At 40.5% G+C, this 15428-nt stretch overlaps 1 protein-coding gene across 1 annotated transcript in view; it reads left to right on the top strand.

The window, feature by feature from the left end:
* The window catches only part of tanc1b (tetratricopeptide repeat, ankyrin repeat and coiled-coil containing 1b), a 103405-nt gene that overhangs the window by 48891 nt on the left and 39086 nt on the right, over positions 1-15428 (top strand). The window contains exons 5-6 of the mRNA XM_026144295.1: positions 7839-7972; positions 10525-10714. Of these exons, the coding sequence (XP_026000080.1) occupies positions 7839-7972; positions 10525-10714 (324 nt within the window). The remainder of the gene's footprint in view (positions 1-7838; positions 7973-10524; positions 10715-15428) is intronic.

The raw sequence follows: 15428 nt of genomic DNA, 5'->3' as shown, positions 1-15428 counted from the left end.
TCGAGAAGAGTTAATAACAGTCTTGAGAGTAATGTTCCTGACTGACTACAGGCATCATTTGTGGATGTGATATTAGAGCCAGTGTGAAATTACTGGATATTTGCTATATTACAGCCAGTTTTATTCCATCTCACCAACTATTTTACATCTAGGCACTCTATAGCCTTGTTAGAAAAGTTAGAACTTGGACTCTCCTAATAGCTTTTTATTTTCTTTGTATATACAGACTTCCAATTAGGACTGTAGTGTAATGTAGTGTGAAGAGGTCCCATCCACTGGATTACCCCAAAGCCTTTTTAAATTCTCCCTTAAAGTACCGTAGAGTTGATGGAATAAATAAAATGTGCGTGTTTGAGGTGTGTGTGTGTGTGTGTGTAATGATAATTGAATGTGAATAATTGGTTCCTGCTCTAATTATTTGTTATATTTTAAAGTTGTTGTTGTTGTTGTTGTTGTTTTTTAAAGCACATTTGTCACCCTAGAGTTAGACTACTCCTGTAATGTGGGATTATTAGGGTGTTGCCGAGGTCTGCAAATTGTTTCACTCTTCTAGGATCTCATTATTGGAATATTATAGCACTCTGAAACAAATTAGCTAATTATCATTTTGTTTACCTCTTTCCAAAGGTTTTTCTTGCCTTTGCACCTAAGTTATAATTGGCAGAGCTTAGTGATTATTAAAAGTGTCCTGATAGATAGATAACCTGTATTACTCTGGCACTTATCTTTAAAAACACATTTATTTGACCTTTCAATTACTGATTTATACCGATCAGACATAACATTATGTCCACCAGCCTAACACTGTGTTGCTCCCCCTTTTACTGCCTAAACCACTGAGGGATGGACTTTGCAAAGGTGTTCTTTGGTATCTGGGACTCAGATGTTAGCAAAAGATCCTTTAAGTACTTTAAGTTGCGAGGTTTGGCCTCCATGGATCAGACTTGTTTGTTCACCAAATCACACAGATGCTCGATTGGATTGAGATCTGGGGAATTTAAAGGCCAAGTTAACACCTTAAACTTTGCTGTGCTCCTCAAACCATTCCTGAAGCATTTTTGCCTTGTGGCGGGGGCCCATTATCCTGCTGAAAGAGGCCACAGCCATCAGGGAATATGATTTCCATGAAAGGGTGGTCTGCCTCTCTTGGCTCGCCTTTTTCCCATCGTGCATCCCTGTGCCAGGTGTTTCCCAGGTAAATGGCGCAAATGGTCATCCACTTGCCCATGTTTCGTGCTTTTTACACATTAACTTTGACGACAGAATGTTCACTTGCTCCCTGATATCGCCCACCCACTAACCACGACGAAGAGGTAATCTGTGTTATTCATTCCACCTGTCAGTGGTCATAATGCTATGTCTGATTGTGCCATGTTGGCATATTTCTGTAAGGAGGAGGAGAAAAGAATAACTCGTCTATATATTTGTACATCTTCAGTATGTATTTGGGATACATGTGTGGTTAACCTGGTGTACCCAAATAACAAAACCAAGCAAAAGAGCATTAACACGACACAAGACCATACATAACATTTGAAAATAGCAAAGAAGACTAGCAACAGTCCAGTTATCTTCTAATTATATCAACTTGACACGGAAATCAGTAGAACTCTGCTGCTGAACGCATTTAAATAATTAAGTCATAGCAGTATGTTTTCCTTGAGAATCTGCCAAACCACATTTTGACCTTCTAAACTATCCATCCATCCATTCGCTTCCGCTTATCCTTTTCAGGGTCGCGGGGGGCGCTGGAGCCTATCCCAGCTGTCATAGGGCGAAATTCTTCTAAACCTTCTAAACTAGTCAGTAAAAAGTCCTTTGTGAATTCAATAAGCTTCATGACATAATTAACAATGAGATGCAAAAATTGTCTGTGTTTCACGGATTTTAAGCATCTCAAATTGAAAACCTTTGGCAGGGGTCACAGAGGATGTGAACCAGGAGTTATTTTGCTCTACACTTGCTGTCAGAGTAGAATGGAGCGGTTGTCAGATTTCTCACTACTGCCTGGGATCACTTTCCTCAGGTGTGCCGTGCCACCAGTTTCTCATTATCTCATAACATTACTTCATGTTTTTGCATTCTTCCTCTCCTCATTATTTTACAGATACTACAGTAACACTCAAATGAGCTGAATTCTGGATTGTTACTGAACAGGAGATGTTAATTAACTTCAGCTAGTATCTAAGTGCATCCTACAGCTGTCACAACAGTCCACTGCCTGAACGTTAAAGATATTTACTGGTGTTGGCCAGAGGGGCCGATGGCGCGACATGGCAGCCTCGCTTCTGTCAGTCTGCCCCAGGGCAGCTGTGGCTACAACCGTAGCTTGCCTTCACCAGTGTGTGAATGCGAGACTGAATGAATAGTGGCATTGTAAAGCGCTTTGGGTGCCTTGAAAAGCGCTATATAAATCCAAACCATTATCATTATTATTATTATTTCATGTGAAATGAATGGGAAATAATCAGTAGTAACAGTGGTTATTTAAGTACTTATTATGCCTCCAATAACATTCCTTTCAGGTTTATTTATTTAGTGTCAGCTCATTGAGACTCTAGAGCATGGGTGGGCAACTCCAGGCCTCGAGGGTCGGTGTCCCTGCAGGCTTTAGATGTGTCCTTGAACCAACACAGCTGATTTAAATGGCTAAATTAGTTCCTCACCATGTCCTGAAGTTCTCCAGAGGCCTGGTAACGAACTAATCATGTGATTCAGGTGTGTTGACCCAAGGTGAGATCTAAAACCTGCAGGACACCAGCCCTCGGGGCCTGGGATTGCCCACCCCTGCTCTAGAGTATATCACGCTAAAGGAAACGGCTGTCCTGTAAGGCTGTAGTTGCTGTCACGTTAGAGCCATTGGAGAATGTAGTTTATAACGGAAAGGTGGCTCATTGCATCCATGAGCAGGCTTGACAAATCAGGAAGAAAAACCAGTGGCACAGCTGAGATGCCCTGCAGCAAGACACCCAGCAACAGATAGTACTTCCCCGTAGCTTATAGTTGAGCAAGTAAGGGCAAAACAGCACATCCGCTGTTTTTTTCTTTTCACGAGCTGCATCAAATTGTTTTGGGATTTTTTGTTTTTTGCCTGCCTGTCACATTCGTTGACATTTTTTCGTGTATCCATGTATTCGTCTGTCACTTTGTCAATGGTTAATTGACAAAATGTTGAGCATGATGAATAGGTGGTGATGACAACTATGAAAATGAAATGGAGCTGGGATTTCCTGTTTCGTATTTAGAATGAAAAGTGAGTAAAAGAGGCTATTCAACTAGAATCCATTTAAAAGTTGTTGACACGCTAGTGTAATCAGCAAACCTTCAGCTTTATTAATGCAGTAAATGTGATATGTTTATGTTTATTCATAGATGCATGCACATGATGGACGATGTTAAAACGCGCTCGCAAAGTGAAGGTTTTGTGTCAAGCTGTGGGTGAAGTTGGCTGTGCAAGTAAACAATTTTTTGGCACAGCGTATTGATTTTTCCAGAGAGACCACGGGTTAAAAGGGGTTTTATTGATTTGGCCCGTGAAGTTTTTATTTGTATGTGCTATGTCGTATCATTATGTCAGTCTTTCTGTCTCTTATGATGTATTCATGTCAGGTCTTTAACAACCCCGGCGCCATTCTGGAGCTGCTGATTGGTCCTCAGAGGCGTGTGGTTTTAAGTGGCTTTGAAGAACCTGTGATGGAGTGGTCTTGTCAGGGCAAAGTAATAAAGAGCCGGGTGATCGATTTAATCCAATGACGGAAAAGAAAAAGTTGCGAAGGAAAAACTGAGTCAACAAACAGGATTAGTTTCTGCACTATATTGTGGTTACGAGAAAACTTTGTAAACCCTTTGGAATTGCCGGAGTTTCAGCGTTGGTCACTCATAACATGTACTCTGTTCTTCATCTCACAGTTATGGACAAACAATCTCACTAAACTAAAAAGCACACACGCACTCTAACAGCTGTGCTTTTCATGTCTGTATTAAATACACGAGAGTAATCATTCACATTGCCGAGAAAAAGAGCAAGAGAAAAAGGGACGATGTGCCATGAACGAGGCAAAAGTCAAGAGATTTGGCCAAAACAATGCTAAACATCTCATTTGGATTTGTTTCTACACACCAGCAACCAAAACCTCATCTGAAGTGTTAAGCATGCTGGAGAGAACATTTTGGTTTGGGGCTGTTTTGCTACTTCAGGGCAGGAAACCTTTGGAGCGATCGAGGCAACAACGAATTTAAAATTGTATGAGGAAATTATACAGGAGAATGTCGGGGGAGAAGCGTAGGAGATATTGGATTATGCAACAAGTCAGTGACCCTAAGCATACAAGAAAATCAATAACAAGAAGGTTAGAAAAAAATATATATTTTACAATAACAAAGTCAGGGTCTTGACCTTATCCCATGAGACAGATGAGTGCTGCATGACCTGAAGGCGGCTGATCAATGACAGCATATATTGATAGACTGAACCATTTTTTGTTGGTAGCGATGATCCAAAATTGGTCATCGTTATTCATCTGGAAATTTCTGATGGAGGTTGTTGCTGCCCAGGGAGATCCTACATGTTACTAAATTGATGAGTTTTTTCCTCAAGTTTAAGTCTCTGACTGATTGATTAAGCTGGTTTGACAGATGTAGGTCTGCAATTATGAGTAAAAATCAAACCAGATTTTATGAGAAATTAATTAGATCCTATCGATTCCAAAAAGAAGCTACTTTCGGTTCCTACCGTAATCGCAAGGGGTTACCACAAGGGTTTGTATTTAAACAAAGGAACTTGTGTCTCCTCCTGGAATTGACCCGAGGATCTCTCGCAGTCCACAGCTTACATCATTAAAGCCAGAGCTCACAAAATACAGTTTTGCCTTTTTTTTTTCTTTTTTTTCAGCAGCCAAACAATGTTGCACTAATCTCCAGAAGGCGAAGATTTCAACTATGTTTCACAGTCGTTTTCTCTGGCATGTTTCTAGTTGCCTCACATGGTTTGCACCTGTAAAGCTGTTAGTCTCGTAGCATCTTATTCCTAGCTGTTGTGGATCTGTGTTGATAGCCACTATAAAAGCAAAAGACAAGACTCTGACAGGCTAATAATAAAAAAATCAACAACCTGTCACTGCCTGCTAATGTACAGTAGCCATAAATGTGTGATATGCAAGGTGCCCCCTTTTAAAGACCCCAGACCCATTACCATTTTATTGCCAAATGATTAATATCTGTAACCATCTACTAAAAGTTGATGAAGCGCATACAATATGTGGATGCATGCTTGAAATTATTCGACCACAACAGGCTCTCAGCATTGATGATACCCGTTCAGAGTGGGGTTATCAAGTTGAATTGTGGATGTGGGAAATGATCTTGTATGTTATTTTCTTTACACTTGATAATATTGCTGGGTGAAGGCTCAGAATTGACTTATATAATCATTGCGATGTGCATTCAGGACTGAGCGGCGTCTTTGCCTGAGCGATTGTAAAAGGCTCCCCTCGAGCATTTAAATGAGCTGGGTGACATTCCCTATTAACAATGGATTTTCAATGCATAGCGTTCCCACTTCATGGCATTTGCAATGGAGATGGGGTGATGCGAGTACAGCACGCATTAGGTTAGCATTCTTTGTCTGCTACTATGTGGACAAAAGCTTGAATTTATTCAGTATAGAACTTGTAGGCTTGTGGGATAAGAGAATTTTTATTTATATTCATTTATTTATTTATTTTAAGGCTTGTAGAATGTTTAAGTTTTTCTAAATTCAAAGTAGTTCTAAAGGACAGAGCAACTTCTCCTGAAGGCAGTGCCAATAAATAAATGTATAATAAAATAAATAAATGCATAAAAGATACACTTTAAAAAAGACAACCCGGTGGGCAGATGTGTCAAGGGGGGTAACATAAATCTTCTGCACAGCCTAAAGTTATGGATACTGTATGAACTCGTCTGGCAGTACTTGCGATGCATATATATCTTGTTTAACACGTTTTGTTCTTGGCTGAAGGAGGCAGGCACGCGACTAAAGTGCCAGGCCATAAGGGCTAATTCGGTTTCGTACCGAAGCCTTTGATAAATTGCTGGCATGGGGTGTTCTTTGACTAAATCCTTCTTGTAGTTACAGTAACACCAGCTGCTTGCATTTTAATTATGATTACATTTCCAGGGAAATTCAAGAAACTTTAGCGTTTATTAAATCTGTATTCGATCTGTTGCTGCGGTTTGTGCATTTTCCTTAATTGGGCACGCTTTGCATGTCTGGAGTAAAAGGTTAGCCTCTTCTCAATGATAAAAAGCCAATCCAGCTAATGAATTAGAAGTAGTCATTACTTACTTTATTGATTAATCTACTGATGATTTAAAAAGAAAAAAGTGAATTGTTTAACATGTCAAGAACAGTGAAAACTGTCGCAAATTTGCAGAATTTGGGTTCATTTCTTCAGGAAACTTATTTTGTTTCACTGAGGTGAAGCAGGATCATGACATCATTGAGTTTTTAGGAAAACAATGAACGCTCACTGAAGGAGCTGATTATTTTTCTATCGATCGACTAAGCAGTAAAGAGTTCCTCTAGTTAAGTATGTAGTGGGTATGACTTCAGGATTGTGTGACTGTTTATAAGGCTCAGTGCTTGAACTTCAAACGAGATAGAGAGAGATTGAATTTAGGGCGTTTATTGCCAGCCCCACACTTCACTGATTAGGCCTTTTTCCAGTTTTATTTTGGGTTGCATGACCCAGTAATTTCACCAGGTTGGAGAACTGTATGACCTTTTGATTGCAAGACTGGCTATTATGACAATTTATTTACTTTAACAGGTAATGCATTATCTGTGTATTGGCATTTGTATGCTATTTGCATGCCAATGGTGTTTGTCTGGTGGTCTGATTTTGACTTGACTCGGGCTTGGCAGCACATTATGCCACAGGACTTGTTTGTGTTTAATCAGATTCACGGTCAACATTATTAATAGCTGCGGAAGAATGGAGGTAAAGGAGAAAATGAAGTAGAGGAGGAGAAAGAGGTGCTGCCAGAGAGATGAATAATAAGCTTTTTGTATCTCGGACATTCTCACTCTTTCTCCCGACATCTTCATCATCAGTGTATGCTTGCCTTTTTGACATCACTAGATTGCAACATCCACATTTGAGTTGCTATCCACAATGGATTTTAGACGATAAACCCAGTATTTTGCATATACTGTTATTATTTATCTGCCTGGTTTTTGGTTTAATATGTAAAAAAAAAAAGGTCTGTTTGTGTAAACAGAAAGGTGATTACAAGTTGTCTCTTCCTTGTTGATGGCATCCCAAGCTTGAAATTGCAATCTAAAGTAATTTTAAGGCTTGAGAATGAAGACCACAGACAGTTCAAGTTGTGTTGCAGGAAGCAGAGGTCCACTCATTGATATTCAGAGGCTCTATAAGTGAGAGCTGTAAACAACCCGAAAGCCCTGGAATTGGCGCTCGAGGCATGTTGTAGGGCGCGTACTCACTCACTCACTCACTCACTCACTCACTCACACCCAGTCTCTGCTTTCTTACAATGCTGGATATTCACATGTATTCACTTTCTTTTAGAACACTCACACACCAGCCGTGGCCGCACACGCTCACTCTCTCTTTCCTCTCTTTCTCGCACTCTTGCTCTCTTTCCTCACCTTCTCTGGGTCTGCACCACATCAGCAGCAGCTGGGAGAGTGCAGCATAGCATTTCAGAGCAGTGTTGAGGAGGGCAGGGCCAGCAGCGTGGCCTTGTGTGGGGCATCCAGTGTAGAGAGGGAATCTGCCTGCTAGTGTTAAGCATTTCTCTCTCTCTCTCTCTCCCTCTCTCTCTCATATCTGTAGATCTGCAAGCGGAGAAACAGCCAAGCTCCTCCTCCCCTGCCACTCAGGAACTGATGACAAGACTGGGCTTTTTACTGGGAGAAGGGATCCCGGGTACGGCACGCATACCTATGGACGACAAGAATGAAAAGAAGGTATTTCATTTTCTCCCTCCCCTCCAGCTCCTCACCGCACTACCAACAGCAGCTGCTGCCATCGCTGCAGCACACACAGAGAGATAGAGGACAGAGAGAAAGCACAAGGGGAGAAGCTAGTTGTGACAGTGTTTCACTTGAATGGATTTTTTTTCTATTCCTCTTTTTTTTTTAAATTTTTTTGCAGCTTGATTTTTTTTTTTCTTTTCTCGTGTTCGTTATGGACGGGGTTTTAAGAGGCACCTCTGGAACTTGTTTTCTTGGGACCTCAAGCAACGGTAACTGTCACACTGTTTTGTTTGAACTGTTCAATCTGTCCTGAAGAAAAGTAACTGCCTATTCAAAATTGACTGCATGTGATTTTATTCCTGTGCATGCTTTTCAGCGCGGCATGCTAGTCTCCCAGTAACTTGAGTGCTATTCCAGGGGCTCTTGAGTGTGTAACAAGAGTGTCTGAGTCCGGGTACAGAAATAGAGTTGTGTTAGGTCTGAGCCTCAGTTTGTTTGGCTTTACTAATTAAGCTGGGCTGTGTGAAGAGCAGAACCCACCACGTTAGGTTTTCATCTCGTGCCTTGGACTGTTTTTGACACTGAAGTAGCAATTCTAGGAATGCAAAGACTTAGAAAGCATTTCATGAATTGTGTTCAGTAGTTGGGATGTGAAAAGAGGAGACGGGCGGTCTGACTCTATGTAGATCTGTGTTCTCGGAGTTCATGTGAAGAGCAGCACGTTATTGTCATCTGTCAGCAATTGTCTTTTCCACCATACTGCTGTTTTACAATGTGCCTTTAACTGTGTTAGTTTTTAGTTTTGCCTCACAGAAAATTAAATGTCAGTCAGGTGTTAGACTTACTGTGTTTATTGGGTGGGACACCGCCTGCAGACTGGAAGTTGACTTAGAAAATTTTATATAGTTATATTAGCATTCCTCAAGATATTAGTCATGCTGCCAGTCATTCTCCCTATTCTTCATCCCATTCTTCTTCCCTATCAGCTTGCCTTTGCACTAGCCTATGGTCTAGAATGAATCAGTCACACTTGGATAAGCATAGGTGAGCTTACTTTTTTGTGAACTCTTGTTCATGTTTGACAACAATGTTTTTTTTGGGTTGCCAGTCTGCCACACCCAAATTTTTCAGTAGTGCAGGAACATGTATAAAAAAAACGCTGTGCTGTACCAGTACAGATGTTAACCAAATATTAATATCATGTTAATGATAAACACATGATATTATAAATGATTGCTCTTTTTGTCTGGTTTTTATAGATCTGGTTACATTGCCAAGTCATTAATTTGCCAAAAACACAAAAAATAAAGAGTTAGTTGTGAATTTGACCAATAGCATTATTCTGCTGTCAACAGATATCAGGAAAATTCTATTATAGTAAATATTTTTGGCCACAATAATTGTGTTGTGTATAAATATTGTGACAACCCTAGTTGGGGAAATACACATGTTATTTGCACCTACTTGCAGTAGCATGACAGTAACATAACTGTGAGTAGTATAACAGTCTACTAGCAGTATATTATGCTTGTGAAACCAACTATACCTGAAAGCCACCCCACCCCCCCAGGCAACAAATAAATCTCCAAAAAAGGGTTTAGTTTATTCTACATGGGGAATAAACCAAATTGAATTTTATTATTTAATTCGAGCAGTTCTCACAACAGTAGGAGTGTTTTATTCATGCAGTGAATGATAAAATGTCTGCATGTAATTATTTCTCTGATTTGGCTTAGAACCCAACAATCTTTGGAGCGCTACTAAGCTGTATTAGGGACCATCTTTTGTGTGTTTTCAATTGTAAAGTCAGTGCTTTTGTATGCTAAATAAATGGGCCTGTGGTGAGAAAAGTTCAGTTTTCGTAATTTTGTTGTGAGACTAGGGCAAAACTTGCTTTAAAACCTACAAAGTCATAATCAGTTGTTGGAAGGTGTTGCTTTGCATCTCATTGGGGCAATGATAAGCTACACTGTATTATGTTTGGATCCAGTTAAAGGAAGATGCGGAAACTGGACAAACCAGCTTTAATTTGGATTTCTACGGTTGTCGGTTATCTCAGACAAAGATTTAGCTGTTGTATGGTTGTCAGACAGGCTGGATGACCTAAAAAAAAAAAAAAGGGTGTCTATTGTGTTCACACAAACTAAAGACTACTTCCCTTGTGAAATACTCTTCAGACTTATTTTGGTTCCTCTAGACATATGAGTGTGTAATTTTTAAGCCTTGCTCCATTTATAGTGCTTATGGCCTTCGGCTTGTGTGTCATGCTCGCATGTAAAGCGCTTGTTTATTTGCAAAGGAATTTTTTGCATTGCTTTCACATGATCCAGGTCAAAGTAGACAGTGATTTTTCTCAATACTCCTTCCAAATAAGGTTGGAAAATTATTTTTTGTTGCTTTTTTTTTTCTTGTCTTTTCTTGTTCGGGCTACAAAAAAATGTGAACTTGTTGCCAGCTGACTTCATTCTCCATTGACATATTTGATTAGTAAAGTACATTCTTGGTGTACCTTAACCCCCTTTTTTCATCTCTCTTCTCCGCAGTGCTCTCTGACTAGCCAGGGCATCAGCCCCTGCTCCACACTAACAAGCAGCACGGCGTCTCCCAGCACTGACAGCCCATGTTCCACCCTAAACAGCACCGCGAGCCGTCCCCCACTCAGCCGCTCCAGCCCCTGTGGGACCATCACCAGCCCCAGTTCCACGCTAGAGAGCAAGGACAGTGGGATCATAGGTGAGGAAGAAAAGCCTGTTTAATAGCTCCCACATTATTCTCAGATTGCAACTTTTATGGTACAAGAAAAAGGTTTAGTTTTTAATAACAATGCACGCCATACATGTCATCTAGAAATATAATTCAGTTTATTTAAACTAATTAGATTTTATTCAAGTAAAATCTAAGTCTCATTTTTGCATTTTTGATTTTTCTATCATCTTGGGATTTTTAGACTTTAGATTAGCTGTTTGTGTCGTCAGTGGCGAAAATGCTGAATGTCCATGTTTCTGTGCTCTGTAGTGAACAATGGGTAACAAGCTATTAGTAGATCCAGTCAATCATTTCTAAGCTGCTTGTTTGAAAAGAACCCCTCGTGCAGTTTATCCTGCAGTCGCATTACCACAGCTAACTTTTCCCCTTCTCGTGGAGCAGTGGCATCTTGTTCAAGTTGATTGAATTACTTGTTTCTTTCATTGTTTAGTTTGAGATGATTCACTGAATTCTTTTTAAAAAAGTTTAATGTGAACTTTCTTTTTAAAAGACTGCTGCCTGTGGGCGTTTGCCGTTTCTACCTACTGACACAGCTCAGGTCCTCAAAGGTGGCCTGTAGAGTTTTGACCTGATGCTGATCTGTGAAGCAATGTTTGCATAAGTGGTATTGCACTGATGCCTGGCTGCACTAATGTGCAAATTAATATAATGTTGCTCCAAAATGTGTATGCCAGCTAAAGATGTAACACCATTGTAGTTATTAAAGATGACTGGTTTTTTTTAAGGAAACAAAAGAAGATCAGATCAGATGAGCATGATGTGTCTATTGGAAACAAGTTCAAAGAATTGCCTAATGATGAGTTGCTGTGCATCCACTGCCTGACATATTTTACCTTTACAAATAAAGCAGGTACAACAGATTCATATACCAAAACAAATGTCAGGAACTTCACCAGATCACAGGGCATTGATCCTTTCTCTCTCGCTTTTTTTTTTTTTACTCATCTCTGGAATTTTTCTTTTGTGTTGATCTTTTGCTCATACCAAGGCTGCTGGCTTGGGGCTGGCTATGAGCTCTGGATAGCTTTCACTTTAACAACATCTTCTTCTTCCTTACCTTCTTTAAAATATTCAATGTTCAGCTGGGTGAGGGTGATTTAAGGGTCTGTGGAGTTTGATGTTGGAAACACAGTGAGGCGGTTTGCCTCTAACAACAGGTTAGTGTGTGTCTGTGAGTGTGTGTGCCTATATGTCTGTGGCACTGTGCACATATATGAAACTAGCTGGCTTGTAATCAGACATACTGGAAGCTGATCAGCCAGTCACTACTCCATGTCGAGAAGTTGAATATCGTCTGATTCCGATCCCTGGCCAGTTGATCGGTCCATTTGTACTTTGTACTAAGGATCTGACAGATTAAACAACATTTAATGTCGACTTTGAAGGATATTTGAATACTCTTTACGGGGTAATGTGTACAGAAGTTCAGGGTTGCGCTGTATGCATTTAAAAATGTCTTACTTTGTTCATAATCTAGCAGCTATACACAGGTCAGAGGTGGAAGTAGGTGGCACTTAAATTTCATTTAAATGAATGGTCTTTGATTAAACTGTTACTTTTCACATCATCTCTTTTAATCCAAATTACATAAATCTAAAAAAGAAATTTTCAGTGAAAATAATTTCTTTTGTGCATAGCTCAGAAATATGGCCTCACCATTGCCTCCTCATTTAGTTTGCATGGACCTGTGCAAATTAGTCCCCACCTCACCCTTTCAACCATGTGTCCTGCATGACTGAGCAGCTTGGTGCGAGATGCACTAGTAGCACAGCTCATAGCAATGACAAAAATGTAACACCAGCCTCCAATTTATCACTTGTAGCTTACCAGTGCCTGCACTGGTTTTTGGGTTTGATGAGAACATTAATAATACCAACAGCTCTGCTGATTCCTTAGTAGTCTATTAGTTTGCACTTTAGCATGGACACCCAGTCCCCTTTGCAGCATTGCTTATAATCACTAATCACTTCCTGTGAAGCTCTTCTAATTTTAATTTGCAATCTGACTTGCTTCATCTGCACTATGAGTTAGAAGAAAGAAAACACACCTGTGCAGTGTCAGTCACTACTCGTTGTGTGAAACCTTTTGGGATCGAATACCATCTGTGTCACATTATATTCATCCTTCCCCATGTACGTCATTGGGTTTAGACAGAGCTGTATCGGCATGAGACGGCGTTAAGGTGACAGTTGCCACAGTGTGACGTTGTGCTGTATCTGTAGTAATAGCCCTAAAAGACGTCAGGGGATTTACTCAAGCTGACAGGAAGATGGCATAGTCTATTGATGCATTAATTCAACTGCCGTTTCTACTCACAAAGCCTCCAGTGCCTATAAAAATGCTGGGATTCCATTCTGAGTGAGGAATGAATAGCAAATTGTAACTCTATGATGCTGTATTTATCCACTGTTGAACCCCCCCCCCCCCCCCCCCCCTTTTTTTTTTTTTCCCTGACTGCACTCCTAGACTAGAGGACAGGGTGCCAGATTTTAAACTTTTCCCTTGCCCTTATGTTTGTCTGATATTCTTGAACTAATAAGAATATCGGACTTGCTGATGAAAATTATAGTTATGCAGGAGAAAGTAATGCATGCCAAAGCAAGATCCAACACAACAATTTGGATTTCCAATACTCCAGAGTTGACATAAATGATTACCATGATTCAGTCATTCTGCCCCCCAAAGCAATATCATTGCTAACGTGCTGAATAATTTATGTAAGCTGCGATATAGTATCTTCCAGCTTGCAGCTTTGACACCACCCAGGATAAGATGTGCACTGGTGCCAAATGTGTTGCTGTCAGTTGCACGCAATTACGTTACTTTAGTTAACTCAAAATGAGTTTTGTGAGAGAATGCCATCTCTGCAAGTGTGGTTGTTAACTTCAGTAAGCAGGTTTCAGGAAAGTTAGCGAAACGAGCTGGTATGAAGTAAAGTCATGCTGCATAAAACCCAGTTCTTAATGGAAATCGGTGCCTCCGTCTCTCTCAGCTCTTTGCTGTGGTCACAGACAGATTGCTGGGAGGGTGCATTAGCTGCTCAAACCCACAGACCCACACAGACATGCAGAAAGTAACACTAGTTGTGCATCAAAATCTGTCAGTAATGAAGACGTTATGAGCAACTATCAAACACCTGAACTTTGAAACGGACAGAACACAGTTTTGCAGAAATGCAGCATGTGCTATAACTATGGTCAGCTTGTTTTCCTTTCTTGATCCCTAATTCTACGACCCCTTTATTGTACACCCATTACAAACTATGAAATGCCATGTGCATGTAATTTTCGAGTCTAATTAGCTGTGTTTAGCTATCCTTTGAAGCTGTGACTGACTGGCTGCTTCACTGCTAACAGCAGATTCTTGAGCTGTATCTGCAGCAGAGGGCTTTTAAATCTGCAGCAGAGCGATGTTAAATTAAATTGTTACATCGGTGACTATGGCATGCTAGTCTGCTATGTACTTGAGTGGGCGGGTGGAGTGTTTTTGGGAAGGGGGTGTAAAGTACCACTGGTCTACAACATCCCACCCACACTCCTTAATAAAATTGTGCAGGAAGGAAAAGAAAGAACAAAGTCACAGTGCGTCCACAAGTCAGACTGATGCCTGTGATTAATGTTCTCTGTTCTTTGAAGTTTCACTTTGACTCTGATTTCAGAAGCACATTAATTTGGCTTTGTTTTGCATTAAAAGCTCCTTGATGGAATTAGTGAGACTTTGCAATGTCTTAACATTTACAAAACAGCTCCCTCAGAAGGTCCTTCACGAGGGGCCTGGACTTGACTGCATGTAGTTGTTTATAAAATAAAAATTCAAATTTTCACTAAGCTTGAATAAATAATTACATATTCTTCTTAGCAAGGTCCTGTAGTTTAGCCAGTCAGATCACGATGACTTTTAATGCCGTGGTCCGAGCAGGGTTTATCGTGACTGCTGCCATGAGAGGACTTCATGTTTGCCCAGGAAACCAGCGCAGGAATCACAGGGTCCAAGATGTGTTTGTTGTATTAATATTAGTGGTGATGCAACGTGCTGCGCCATTATGAAATCCAGATTAGTAGTGTGTGATGCAAACATGGCCAGCTGGCTGGCCGGCTCCAGTCCACTAACAGTGCTGATGTTCCTGTATCCAGCTGCCTGTCATCATGGAGAGTTAGTCCTTTCCTTTGCTTTTAAGATTGTGGTAGGTCGCTGTGTTGGCTCGAGGGGAGATTAAAGGAGTTCTTCTTCTAGAAGAGACACCTGTCTAAACTGAAGGGGTAAAAAAAAAATGTCCATGTTTGGTTTTATATTGTTATTCCTGCTCTTTTGCATTTTCCCCTCCGACTAGTTGTTGCAGTTGCTGTTTGCACTGGATGATTCCAAATCATTCAAACGCTGATTCTTAACAATAACAATACATTACGTTCTATAAATCTGTGCAATATTACTTTCCGAGTTTCACGAGTATAGGAAGACGATCGCTGTAAATATAAAATGAGCTTCTGAGAACTGTTGATAGGGCAATCAGCAAAACCACCAAGCCACTCAAAGCTGAAAGTTCCATTACAGCTCGGTGTCTCACTAGAGATTAAGACGGATAAATGTTCATCGCACATAAAGACCATTACTCAGATATATCTTGTGCCTCTTCCCCTCATTTCACCTCCCTCACTTGCTGAAAATCCCTTCTCTCTCTCTC

Source organism: Astatotilapia calliptera, chromosome 16 (genome assembly GCF_900246225.1).
Source record: "Astatotilapia calliptera chromosome 16, fAstCal1.2, whole genome shotgun sequence".
Classification (NCBI taxonomy): Eukaryota; Metazoa; Chordata; class Actinopteri; order Cichliformes; family Cichlidae; genus Astatotilapia; species Astatotilapia calliptera.
This window is presented reverse-complemented; position numbering and strand designations above follow the sequence as displayed.